At 45.1% G+C, this 13,625-nt stretch overlaps 1 protein-coding gene across 2 annotated transcripts in view; it reads left to right on the top strand.

Annotated features, from left to right (window-relative positions):
- Positions 1-223: 223 nt before the first annotated feature.
- Positions 224-13,625, top strand: part of AMN1 (antagonist of mitotic exit network 1 homolog) — a 42,918-nt gene continuing 29,516 nt past the window's right edge. For both annotated transcript variants that reach the window (XR_014775953.1, XM_084764865.1), the window contains exons 1-2: positions 224-372; positions 12,750-12,882. Coding sequence is in view for 1 of the 2 variants with exons in the window: in XM_084764865.1 (XP_084620991.1) it covers positions 335-372; positions 12,750-12,882 (171 nt within the window). In the remaining variant the exon portion in view is untranslated. The remainder of the gene's footprint in view (positions 373-12,749; positions 12,883-13,625) is intronic.

Raw genomic sequence — 13,625 nt, forward strand, 5'->3', positions numbered from 1 at the left:
GGATGGCCACTGCCATCTTGTAAAACTGGCGTTCGAAGTTTGGCATGCTTCATGGAGCCCAGCAGCTGAAGTAATGACCTGCCAGCAGCCTTTGCCTGCACAGTAGTGGCTTCCTTCGGGTAGCGCGGCTGTCAGGAGGAGCTGCACCCGGCAGCGCGGCTGTCAGGAGGAGCAGGACCCCGCAGCCGCGGGGCAGGAGCGGAGGTTCCGCGACTCCGAACGCCGCCAGTCCCGACTCCGTGTGACGTCATCTGAGCTCGCGGGTCCTGCGCGGCCGGAAGTCGGCTGTGGCGGACCGCCGCAGCGGTCCGGGCTCCGGAGGGCGGCCGCCGCGATGCCTTCGTCGCGACCGGTCAGTCAGCTCGTGGAACTGTGAGTCCGACCCCCGGGCGCCCGCGCCGGCTCCCAGCCCCTTCCCTCCACTACTTCACGCCCCGCCGGTTCCCGGTCCTTGGCCTGGCGGGTCGCCGAGGACCGTGGTGCACCGCGGGACGAGCGGCTCCACCCGATGCCCGGCTACAAAAGGAAGTCCTGGCGAGCGGGCGGGCTGGCGGGCAGAGCTCCGCTAAGGCCGTGGCAGTTCACGCCGGCGATCCCAGCTGGTCTGGACTCTGAAACAGGAAGATAGCCAGGAATTCGAGGCTAAGGGGGTTATGTTGTGAGACACTGCCTCCCCAGTGCAAATAAGCAAAACCTTGAAAATCCGTGGAATTTTCCTATCTCGGGGAGTCTTTGTGAGACTGGGTGTGGTGGCAGCCACTGCTTGAGAGATGAAGGAGGATCAAAAGTTCAAGGTCCTCCTCAGCTATAGAATGAGTTAGAGGCTGGGCTCATTGTTACTTATTGTTTCTTAAAAAACAAAAACAAAACAAAAACCCAACAACAACAAAACCTTCAAGAAAAATGGTTTAGTATTGGAAGCTGCAAAGACGTGTTGGTTCCCTTGATGGGTCTGACATTACATGAGCAAATGCCTAGGTTCCAGTCTTTTCTTGTGTATTGCTTTGTTACCCCTTGAGACAGTGTCATGTAGCCCATGCTGGTCTCCCTCTGTGTAGCCAAGGATAACCTTCAACTTGCGATGTTTCTGCTTCTATTTCCTGAGTGCTGAGATCACAAGCATACACAACTATTGCATACACTGCTGTTTTAAGTCTTCTGCACACCAGACAAGCACAACGCCAACGCATTTAGACTGGCCTGAGACTCACGACGGCCAGTCTGACCTTGAACTTTTGAGCCTTCTGCCCCAGCCTCCCAAATTCTGAGATTACAGACTTGAGTTATCAGCACCAGCTTGTGATTTGGCTTTTGGCTTGCCATCTATCGTAGGCAGGCCTATGTGGCAGGGGATGACCCTAAACTCAGGATCCTTCCTGCCTGAACCGGCAGAGTGCTGGGATTGCAGGTATGCACTGCCGCACTCGACTGCGTGGTTAGATCTTAAAACTGTGGTTAGTGGGAAGAAAATAAAGTAACAGTAAAGAAAATTTATTGGAAACTTGGAAATAAAAAAAAATGATGAGCACGTGATTTTCAGTGTCCTGACTTGGTATTGTTCCTCTCATAAGGGCCCATTTCGTCATTAGGTTTAGTTTGTAACCCTTTGGGGAGGAACTACAGGCTGAAACGAAAGTTGGTGAAGCAAGCAGTTTCTGGTGTGTAACAAAGTAAGGCTCTTGTGTTGGAGTAGCATTTAGCTCTGTCTGCCCCGCCTCCTCCCTGACCAGCACCTTGGCTAGCACTACTTTTTGAATCTGGCCTGTGGTGATGATCTTGGAGTACAGGCACCAAGGAACGAGAAGAATCAGAAGCTACCCTAAAAATGTGAAGTTTTGACCAACTGGGAAGGGAAGGTGCTGATGAAACTTACGGAAGAGGAAATACCTTATGGGAAAAATATATTACAACATCAGGTAGAAGTGTCAAGCAGACAAGTGGAGTGTAAATTGAATCTAAAAGCGCTGGGGGGTGCAGCTAAGATAGTGACCAACTCAGTATAGACGACAGGTAAAGGCATAATCAGGGTGCAAGGGAAGACAAGAAGATTCAAGGATAGCTGAGTCCTTTGCTTTTTGTTTTTGTTTTGTGGCACTAAAGATCAAACCTAGAGCCTTTCGCTTGATAGTGTTCTGCCACTGAGCTACATCCCTACCCGACAGGGTAACTTTTGAGGCACAGGGCTGGCAAGCAATGGTAGCTTCAGCATAAAGCATACCAGCCTTTCTTTTGGTGTGTGTGTTGCCCCTTTGGATATGACGATGGGTCACAGCCATCTTGATGGAGCATCCTTGATTAGTAGTGAATTTAGAGTCTTTTCTGTTAAAGGCATGAGTTTTTTACATGTATTTTTAATTGCCAGCTGCAGTTTCCACAATCTGTAGACCTAAAGAGAGGTGCCTTTAATTACTAAGAACTGTTGTTCCTGTTTTGACAGGTGTTTCAGCTTGCTGGGTTTGAAGGCCTGAGTGGTACTTCTAACATGGTATCTGTGTGCTAAGGCACTAGAGTCTAGGGCCTGTTACACTTCCTCTCACATATGTTTCTTTCAGTATCTAATTTTCATTATCAAACTATCAGAATTTTATGTTACTTACGTATAATAGGTTAGACTTTTACTTTTTTTTTTTTTTTTTTTTTTTGGTCTTTTGAGACAGGGTTTCTCTGTGTAGCCTTGTCTGTCCTGGACTCACTTTGTAGACCAGGCTGGCCTCAAACTCAGAGCAATCCACCTGCCTCTGCCTCCCAAGTGCTGAGATTAAAGGCGTGTGCCACCACCTCCCAGTTTTACTTTGTTTCATAGAGGCTGGAAGAAGATATAAGATTCCTAGATTAGAGAAGAAAAAGGCTGTTCTTCATAGCACTCCAAGCAACATGAGTGTTAGCTTGTTCCTAGAATTCACAGGGTGACACGGAGCCCAAGTGGAAAACTGCACATATTTGGGGTTACCGTTAGAGAAACACACACTTTAAAAAAATGTAGCTTCACTGTACTAGGCAACAGGCAACATACTGTTTTACCAAGCTGTAAGGAGGCTGCCCGTTTCTCTTAGAAATGACACTCAGCATTGCCTGGTGCGCCAAATGATCTGTGTCCACAGAATTAGGAGCCGTTGCTAAGGAAGTGAAGCAGGAAGACAAGCATGGAAATTAGGAAAAATACAAAGATGCCTATCATTATCCAGCATCATACTAGAAGTCTTAGCCAGAGCTATATGACAAGGGAAAGAAATAAAAGGGATGCAGACAGGAAAGGACGAAGTCACATTATCCCTGTTGTCGATGTTAAATCCTTTACTTAAAAGGCCTGAAGGACTCTACCAGAAAATCTTCAGAGCTGATAAACACTTTCAACAAAGTAGCAGAATCTGACATTAACATATAAAAATCAGTCGCCAGTTGGGCATGATGGCTCATACCTTTAATCCTAGCACTCAGGAGGCAGAGGCAGGCAGATCCCTGCAGGTTTGAGGCTACCCTGGTCTACACAATGAGTTCTAGGCCATATAGTGAGACCCTATGTTTAAAACAAAGCAAACAAAAGTAGCTTCCTATGTACCAGGAACAGGATCTGAAAAGGCATTGGGAAAACAGCCCCATGCACAATAGCTGCAAAACTTTAAAACATTTGAAGCTTTCCCTTACCTGTGGCTAGGCAGAGTTCATGGGGAAAGGGCTGTACTACAAAAGCAAAAACAGTTTACAAGTGCAATACTATCTTAATAAAAATTCAATGATATTGTGGTAGTTTGAAAATGGCCCCCATAGGCCCAGTGTCACTCCTGCTGCTGCCTGCTGATGCAGGTGTAGAATCTCTCCACACCATGACTGACTGCATGCTGCCATGCTTCCTGCCATAAAGCTAGTGGACTGAACTAATGAACTGTAAGCCAGCCTCAGTGAAATGTTCTCCTTTATAAGAGTTGCTATGGGCACAGTGTCTCTTCACAGCAATAGAAGCCCCAACTAGGACAGACATTCTTCATAGAAAAAAAATTTTAGTCCTAAATTTTAGTTATTTATTTGGTTTTTTGAGACAGGGTTTCTCTGTGTAGCCTTGGATGTCCTGGACTTACTTTATAGACCAGCCTGGCCTCGAACTCACAGTGATCCATCTGCCTCCCAAGTACTGGGATTAAAGGCGTGTGCCACCACTGCCCAGCTAGTCCTAAATTTTAATAATTTATTTTTATTTTATGTGCACTAGTATTTTGCCTGCATGTATGTCTGTGTGAGGGTGCTAGATCCCTTGGACCTGGAGTTACCGACAGTTGTGAGCTGCCATATGGGTTCTGGGAATCAAACCCCAGTTTTCTGGGAAAACAATCAGTGCTCTCCAGCCAAAAGTTTATGTTGAAGCACAAAGAAAGACCAAATAGCAAGCCCGTCTTGAAGAAAAAAACAATGTTAAGGGCAAGGGAGATAGCTCAGGGCTGCCGTGCAAGCACAAGGACCTGAGTTCAATCCCTGAAAACTACTTGTGAAGGCAAAAACAGGAGGATTGGAGGATCCTTGGGACTTGCTGGCCAGCCAAACTAGCTACACGGGGAGACCCCAGACCAATTGGAAGCCCTGTCTCACAAAACAAGGTAGATGACTTCTGAGGAGGGGCATTCAGGTAGCCCTCTAGCCTGCATATACACTCCCTTAATATTTGACAAAAGTGTCTTTGATGTCTCTTCTTGGTTGTCAACTTTACTACATCTGGAATTAGCTAAAACCCAAAGGGCTGGGTCTGTATGGGATTTTTCTTTCTTTTTTTCTTTAACTTTCTTTTTTCTTTCTTTCTTTTTTTGTTTTGTTATTGTTGTTGTTTGTTTTCTCAAGACAGGGTTTCTTTGTGTAGCCTTGGCTATCCTGGAACTCACTCTGTAGACCAACCTGGCCTCCAGTTCACAGAGCTCTGTCTGCCTCTGCCTCCCTGAGTGCTGACATTAGTATATACCAAAGACCAGATGAGACATGCAGCTTTATGGACTGTAGACCGCCATTGATGAGCTAGCTGGACCACCGCCTGTAAGCCATTCTAATCAGATATATGTATCTCCTGACTGATACAGAATTTGGTGCAGTTGGGTGTGCTAAGCGAGGCTTAGTCCTAGTAGGAGCATGGAAGACAGTGCTACTGAGGGCAATTTGAACTCGGGGGTACCCAGCTCAAGAAGCTTCAGAGAGGAAGAATATTAGTAAGTGGCCTAGAGACCATTCTTAGGATATTTTGGCAAAGAATGTGGTTGCGTTCTGCCCTTGTCCAAGAAATCTGCCTGACACTAAATTGAAGAATTTTGGCAGAAGAGATTTCAAGACAGTCTAGTGATGTTGACTGTGTCACGTGGTTGTTAGTCACTCATACAGATCTATAATGAAAAGGGAGCGAGCTGAACAAAGAGAAATACCAAGTGTACAGTTTGAGAAGCAAAGGGGCACCAGGAAGTATACTGGATCTAAGTCCAGTGCTCAGGGAGATGAAAGGTTTTTTTTAAAGCCTGATCCTAAATGGAATGAAGGGCGTGCTGACCTCCGGCAAGACCTCACCCAGCTAAGCTTCCAACTTGTGAGGAGAAACGAAGGAGAAGCTTAAGCAATAGACAGAAGCATCAGCTACAAAACGCTGATGCAAACACAACTGAAGGAGGGGGCCAAGTTCCAGCCCCAGCAAGCAGAAGAAGTTGGCAGCTTCTGCCAGCTGGTTCTGGGTTCGGAGTCAAGGAAACAAGAAAGGGGTTATAGAATCACCATTGTGTGGAGCTATGAAGATGAATCCTGGCTTATGTTAAAGACCCCAATATGCTGTAGGTTAAATGACAAGCTTGTGGGACACCTGACAAGGGAAGCTGCACATCAAGTGTGAAACCAGCCCAAGAGAGAAGTATGTTGCAGTCAACAAAACTGAATTTGCAGTTTGCCCTGCTGGTTTTTTGTCCAGTGTTTCCTCACTAAGCTCCCTGTCCTCCCTTTTGGAACAGTGATGTGTGTGCTGAGCCGTTGTGATCTACCTTTTGATATTGATTTTATAGAGAGTTACAGTTAAGAGATTGCCATGAGTCTCAGAAGAGACTTTGAACTTTTACACATTGTTGGGACTGTGATAGACTATGGGGACTTTTGAAGTTGGACTGAATGTAGTTTTTTATTATGATACAGGTACAAATCTATGGAGCTAGGGCCAGTCTACATAGAACTCAAAAATAAGTAATTATCAAGGGCTGGAGAGATGGCTTAGTGGATAAAAATGGATGTTGCCAAGCCCAAGACCCAAGTTCAATTCCTGGGAGCCACACAGTGAAACATGAGCAATAACTCTGGCGGACTGCCCTCTGGTTCCCACCTGTGTAGCATGACAGGTGTGCCCACACACATATGCTCACCCTGACACATACACATAAATAAATGCATTAAAAAAATAAGGACAAAGGCCGGACGTGGTGGCGCACGCCTTTAATCCCAGCACTCACTCGGGAGGCAGAGGCAGGCGAATCGCTGTGAGTTCGAGGCCAACCTGGTCTACAAAGTGAGTCCAGGATGGCCAAGGCTCCACAGAGAAACCCTGTCTTGAAAAACCAAAAAAAAAAAAAAAAAAAAAAAAAAAAAAAAAAAAAAGGACAAATACTTTTTAAAAATCACCCATAAATAATCCAGTCAGTAAATGGGCTCAGCTGGATTAAAACCTAGGCATGGTGACACAGTTTCCTTGGGAAACTGAGCCAGGTAATTTGCCAGACTAGACTACATAATGATGCTTTTATGAAACAATATTTAAAAAGGAAGTGCAATCAAGTGTGTTTTGTTTTGTTTTTGTTTTCGAGACAGAGTTTCTCTGTGTAGCCTTGGCTGTCCTGGACCAAGCTGGCCTCCAACTTACAGAGATCTGGCTGCCTCTGTCTCCCTGATTGTGCCACTGCCCAGCTTCAAGTGTGGTTCTGTAAACCCAGCACTGAAAATACTGAAGCAGGAAGATTGCTATGAGTCTCACGTGGGCCTGGAGTACATAGTAAGACCCTGTCTCAAAATCCAAAACAGAAAAAAGTGTGGGCTGGGGGAAGACAATGAACAATAACAGAAAAGATACTCCTTGCTTTTCCAGTAGTGTCGTAGGAATAGGTGTTTTGTAGCGGTTTCCTTGACATTGAAACACTACAGGAAGCTCCTTAAAACAGGAAGCCCCTGACACTGACTAGATTTACTATGCTCCCTCCCTCCAAGAGTGAGCAATACAAATAGCTGAGATAAACTCTCAGACAAGCCAAGGTATGTAGAATTTGAGACTAGACCAGCTGCCTGAAAGAAGTAGAGACCAGCCTAGCTGCCTAGAAGAGGTTTAGAGCAACTGAGTCACTTGAAGAGGACGCTCTACTCTGTTGAGCTGCCTGTAGACTCTGGAGCACACTGGAGCTTTTGTGAGCTGGAGTTCATATTGGGGTAGGTTTTGGTGATGCAGCCATCTTGAGTTAATTCTACTCCCGGAAGTGACCCTCACCCATATTCCTATAAATAAAACTCACGAGATGTCATCTGCACTTTGGTGTGTTGTGGCCTTCCGATCTGGGGTAAGTTATATTCCATCTCCCCAGGAAATATTTCGACATAACAGTAGGGAAAATGGTAATACATGGGAAAATGATCAATAATATTCACTGCTGGAGGGATGTGGAAGAAAAAGACCCCTTCAGTACTGCCAATAACAATCCAGTCACAGACTTTCTAGAAAACAGTCTGACTGACAGTATTGATACCATACCACAGAACAAATGCTTTTCAAAAGGGAAGTAACTAAATAAGATACCCAGTGAAAGTTACAGCCATTACAAAGGATGAGCCCAACCCTGAAATGCTTTGAAGGGTTTTCACAAAGGAGTGTTGAATGAAAAAGATGATTCTGAGGAGTATCCTGGGATGCTGTCTTAGGGAACCCTGAGGCCCTCCCTTCACGGTGCCTTTGTTGTGTTTGTGTAGGGCTGTGTATAGAAGCACAGAGGAAGACAGAATATGTCCTGGATTAACATAAGACATATGGAGGATGGATAATGGCAGATGGGGAAGATGGAAGTAACCAAAGATTGCACTAAAAATGACCACAAGTGTAAGGTTATTGTCATTCGTGAGTTAAAATCATATATGGTGGTGTTTGTAGAGAGGATTTGTCATTGCTTGACACACGTATGAGTTTCTCAGATGGCTAGAATTTGAGGCCATAAGACATGTTGGTCACATTGCTTTAAAAGAAGCAAACTAAATCCTCTCCCATCCTGGCTGGTCATTTCTGTTTGTGTTTGTGATGCTGAGGATCAGACCCAGGGACTTACAGACACCAGAACCATTAAACTTTATCCCCAGCTGCCAATTCGGTTAAGTGGGAATCATTGGGTCTAGGAACCAAAAAATACAAGGCAAAAAAAAAAAATTACAGATTTTTATTAATTTCTACTTATACTTTGGGGCATTTTTTTTCTTTTTAAAATTGTTTAAATTTATTTATCTATATTTTATGTGCATTGGTGTTTTGCCTGCAAAAATGTCTATGTGAGAGTGTCAGATCTTGGAGTTACAACAGTTTTGAGCTGCCATGTGGGTGCTGGGATCTGAACCCCAAGCCTCTTGAATAGCAGTTAGTCCTCTTAACCGCTGAGCCATTCCTCCAGCCCCCTGAAGTGCTTTTTAAACTTCGTTCTTTAGAGAAATGGTCAAAGTAAAAGGCTTTAACTTATTTCTGACAAAGAGCAATAGTGTATGAAGGAATTGAAGGACTCAGGTGCTCCAGCCCACGGGGTTTTCAGCGGGTACCTGTGGAGGAGGCGAGCGAGTGCGGGGACAAGAGACACAAGGAAGGAGAGCAAGTCAAGGGTCTGATCAAGCTCTCAAACTTCATTTTTCACACAGCAGTTTATAAAAGGTAAGCAATGAGGAAATGAGATCTTCGCGAGTGGGTCGTCATGGCAGTTTAATCGCAGGCTGTTCGAAGGCACTAGATGTCCTAAGTAATTTCCTGTAACCCATCTGGTGATCTTATCTCAGCATCCTGTTTCTCAAGGCAGCAGGCCAAGAGCTGGGTTCTGGTAATTACCCACAGACCTTGGCTCCTGGCACACAGGGTGTGGGCTGAGCAGTAAATTCTAGAGCCGACAGTGGGAACTATAAGAAGAGGTATGAGGAGCGTGTGGCCCCTGCCAGCTACATGGCCCAGGCTCTAGGGTCAGGGCTATTTCTGGACATTATTCAGGGACAGTGTTCTACTCAAGGGGATTCCTGTGGTTTGCTATTATAAGTAAGGATAGGTCAGGAAACCCTGCTGCATGCTGCATTCTTCAGATGCACTTATCCTGATATATGCCGGGTGCCAAAATGAAATTTTGACTAAACTATCCTCAGTTGCTTCAGGGTCTTAGTGGCTGCCTCTTCTGGTAACTGCACATACAGGTAACTGATTTGTACTCTCCATAAATCTTTGTGGCTGTAGCTTTTTCTCTAGTCATTCAGTGTTCACATAACTTTTTAAAAAGTTATTTTATGTGGATGGGTGTGCTGCTCCATCTGTATGTACGTCTGTACACACACATACCTGGTGCTGCTCCATCTGTATGTACGTCTGTACACACACATACCTGGTGCTGCTCCATCTGTCTGTACGTCTGTATACATACATACCTGATGCTGCTCCATCTGTATGTACGTCTGTACACATACATACCTGGTGTCCACAGTGGCCAGAAGAGGACATAAGACCCCCTGGAACTAGAGTTACTGACGGTTGTAAGCTGCTCTGTGGGAATCACACCATGGTCCTCTGAAGAGCAGCCAGGGATCTGAACTGTCTTTCCAGTCCTGGTTTTAGTTTTTTTGAGACAGTCTCATGGTTAGTTTCCAACTCACTTTGGTTAGCTATGAACTCTTCTTTTCAAAGACAGAGTTTCTCTGTGTAGCCCTGGCTGTCGTGGAACTCACTCTGTAGACCAGGCTGGCCTCTTAACACACAGTGATCCTCCTGTCTCTGCCTCCCGAGAGCTGGGATTAAAGACGTGCACTGCCACCACCACCATCTGCAGCTGTGAGCTCTTAATCTCCTACCTCTGCCCAGGTTCTGGGTGAAAGACCAGAAGAACTAAAATTGCATTTCAGAGTCACTGGGGCAAAGTTTAAGGAATAGGCCTACTGGCCTGACCAAAGACCAGGCATGATGAGGCATAGCCAGCCAGCTGTGGGGAGGAACTGGCCTTGTTGCATTCCTGTCTGAATATCGGAGATATTGTTGCTGGGGAAACCAGCCCAGAGGGCCCCCTTAGCTGTTACTAAGGTCACGTAGCCTTGTTCCTCAAAATAACACAGAACGTGCTAATTGCCCCTCTCCCCTAGCAACAGCCAATCAGCACAGGACAGGACATTCCAACTAAAGCCCGAGACCAGATGCTTCCCCAGGCAAGGGAGAACAAAGAAAACCAGAACCGTTTCTTGTTTTGGCACCCTCTCATACCCAGTCATTTTAAAACACAATATCCCCTTTTGTATCTTAATAAATAGATGAGTGCCAGGCTGGAATTCCCCTGCTTTGGGTGCGTTGGGAGGGAAGGGGTCCATAAATTACCCTCAACCCTGATACTACTGCGTTGGTGCTGGTTGCGAGCCTGGCTCAAGCTGCTAATAAAGATCCTCTTGTGCTTGCATCAGGTTTTGTCTCCTGGTGGTCTTTCAGGGGTCTCGTGAAACAGGCACAATACTGGGATTATAGGCATATACTACCATGCTCTTATTAAAACATTTTAATGAAGTCAAACATTTTGGCAACATACCTGTTATTCTAGAATTCTACATGTAAGGCAGTACAACTAGGAATTCTGGGTCATCCTGTGTCTCACTTAGTACCTAGCCTACATGAGACTCTTTTAAAGCAAAGATTTTTAATGCATATTGTTAAGTCCGAAATCACTGCTTGGAGACCACCACTCAGCACATACAATCTGCAAGAGTGTTTTTATTTCGAGAAAGTAAGAATCCTGCATACAAGGGTCAGCCATTTTACAAATTGGTGATCCTGGATGTCAGCTCGCAGATCTTTTTATGTGTAGAGAGGGGAATTCCAACAAGAGGTAGGTAATCTAAAACTTGGTTGGTGGGCAGCAAGGCAGTCACATGGGTGATTTTATTATTATTATTGTTGGTGGTGGTGATTTTATTATTATTGTTGTTGTTGTTGTTGTTGTTATTATTATTATTTTGGTGTGGCCCAGGCCCAGGTGGCCAGCAGACCACATTCTTGTGTCAGGAATGTTCAACCATAAGATGCCACACCAAACCATATAGGGATGCCAAGCGCAGATGGCCAGGCTTGGGATACAATGTCTCCATGCTTCTGTGACTATCTCCCAGCTGCCCTTTTCTCTGATTGGCTGTTCCTCAGGTGGGGGATTTTTCCTGGAACTGATGACTTTTCAGGGTCTGGCCTAAGTCAGGCCTGGTCTTGTAATGGAGACCAAGCTCAAAATGGAGGAAAAAAAATTCTCCTTTCACATACATATAACAGTAACTTTTATTTGCCTGATTTCCTTGTCATTCCCAAAGCTTCCTGCCCTTGTCTGCTAGCCCAGGCCTAGCCCTGGAAGCTTCTAGCCTCTGTACAATCTAACCTACGTCTAGAATGTTTCAGCTTCTGAGACTTACTGTTTACTAAGCTCACCCTTTCTTGTTCTTCCTGAGCTCTGCGCTGGCTGGTTCAGCTCAGCTGTTCTGACTCAAACTCCTCTCCCAGCTGACTTAATTAATCTGGTTTTTCTCTTGGCCTCTGAATTGCACTGGTTGGCCTCAAATTAACTCCAGCAATCTGTTGTAATCTCACTCCTCTCTTCAACCTCTCCCTGTAAAACTGCCTCCTCTTTCCCTTATTATCTGTGCTGCTCTCATAAGTAATTTACCTTTCCTTTCTGTTGGACATATCGTACCCTGTTAAATCTTTCTCTGATTCTTCCTTTTTCTGCCACTCAACTAGTCATCACTTTCAAACATGGCACTTTCTTCTACAAACTTATTTTATCTTCACTGCTTGGGATTAAAGGCATGTACCACCATGCCTGGACCGAAGCTTTTCTTTACCTTGAGGCTGCTCTGTACCAGGCTATTTAGGTCCTGCTGCAGGACGTGGCTGGCATGTCTTCCCCTCTACCTAGGGGCGGGGCTTCCCTTCTCCCAGAGACTCACTATATAAACCAGACATTTTGGGTTCACTGGCCCCCATTTGCCCCCCTTTTCTGCCCTTGTCCTTTCCCCACCTCCACGCCCTCTCTCCTTCCCTTCCCCCCAGTGTGCACTCCCCTCTTTCTCCTCCTCCTGTGCCACTTCCAATAAACCTGCATTTATATATTATAGCTTCGCTGCCAGTTAGCTCGTTCTGCTTATTTAATCAACCAGGCTGGCCTTGAACTCAGATCTGCTTGCCTCGGTTTCCTGGAATTAAAGTCGCACACCACCACTGCCCAGTGTTTCTGCATTCCAGCCAGGTCACAGAGATCTAGAAGGTCTTTGGATGTGGTGATCTCTTGCCAGAGTAGCCACATTCTGAGTTAAAATTCCTGTACACAGATTGACAACTGGTATACAGAGGGAAAGTAGCAAAGGAAAATCTTATCATATATAACTTTACATAGGTAGTGGTTATGAATCTTAAATACTATTTTATGAAAGGACTAAGTGCTGACAAGCAGTATTGGTAAGTGGCAGCTTTGTGCAGATTTAGTGTAATTTACTATACTGTGTTTGTATTTCAGATGTCTTCGGTGCCTAATAATCAATATTTCCAGATACATATCAGATATTAAATATTTGCCTCCCAACATCAAAGATAGACTGATTAAGATAATGAGCACCCGAGGTCGGATAACAGATTCCAATATAAGTGAGGTAAGAATGTATAACTATAAAAGTTTATTTCATTGTTTAGATTTAATTTCAGACTTTTTGAACAAAATAAAAGGTATATAGCATAATTGTTAGTCATTTTTAAAAGTTTTTATTTTTAATAGTTTATTTATTTGCATTGGTGTTTTAGCTGCATATATGTCTGTGAGATGTGGTTGGATCCTCTGGAATTGGAGTTAAGATAGTTATGAGCTGCCATGTGGGTGCCGGGAATTGAACTCAGGACCTCTGAAAGAGCAGCCAGTGCTCTTAACCACTCAGCCATCTCTCCGGCCCCAATTGTTAGTCATTTTAAAATGGCTTGAGACTCTGATTTAAGAAGCTAGTACTCAAGCCGGGCATAGTGGTATACTCCCGTGGTCCCAGCACTTAGGGAGACCCAGGCAGCCAGAGAGCTGTGAGTTTGAGGCCAGCCTGGTCTACAAAGGCAAGTCCAGGACAGCTAAGGCTACACAGAGAAACCCTGTCTGGGCGGCAGGGGGAGAAGCCAGTCCTCACCCTTAGATGTATCCTGTCTTCTATTACCCTTCCTTGCTTTTTTTCTACTCCCCTCCCTTCCTCTCTCTACACTTAAATACACATTAAAACCTTTTTATTGTTGTTGCTGCTTTTGAGACAGGGTCTCCTGTCCTGGATGGCCTTGAACTCACAGAGATCTGCCTGCTTAGAAGTTGGGCTGTTGGGACTGGAGAGATTGCTCAGTAGTTAGAGTTCACTTCCCAGCA

The sequence above is a fragment of the Acomys minous genome, assembly GCF_964271855.1.
Source record: "Acomys minous genome assembly, chromosome: 17".
NCBI lineage: Eukaryota > Metazoa > Chordata > Mammalia > Rodentia > Muridae > Acomys > Acomys minous.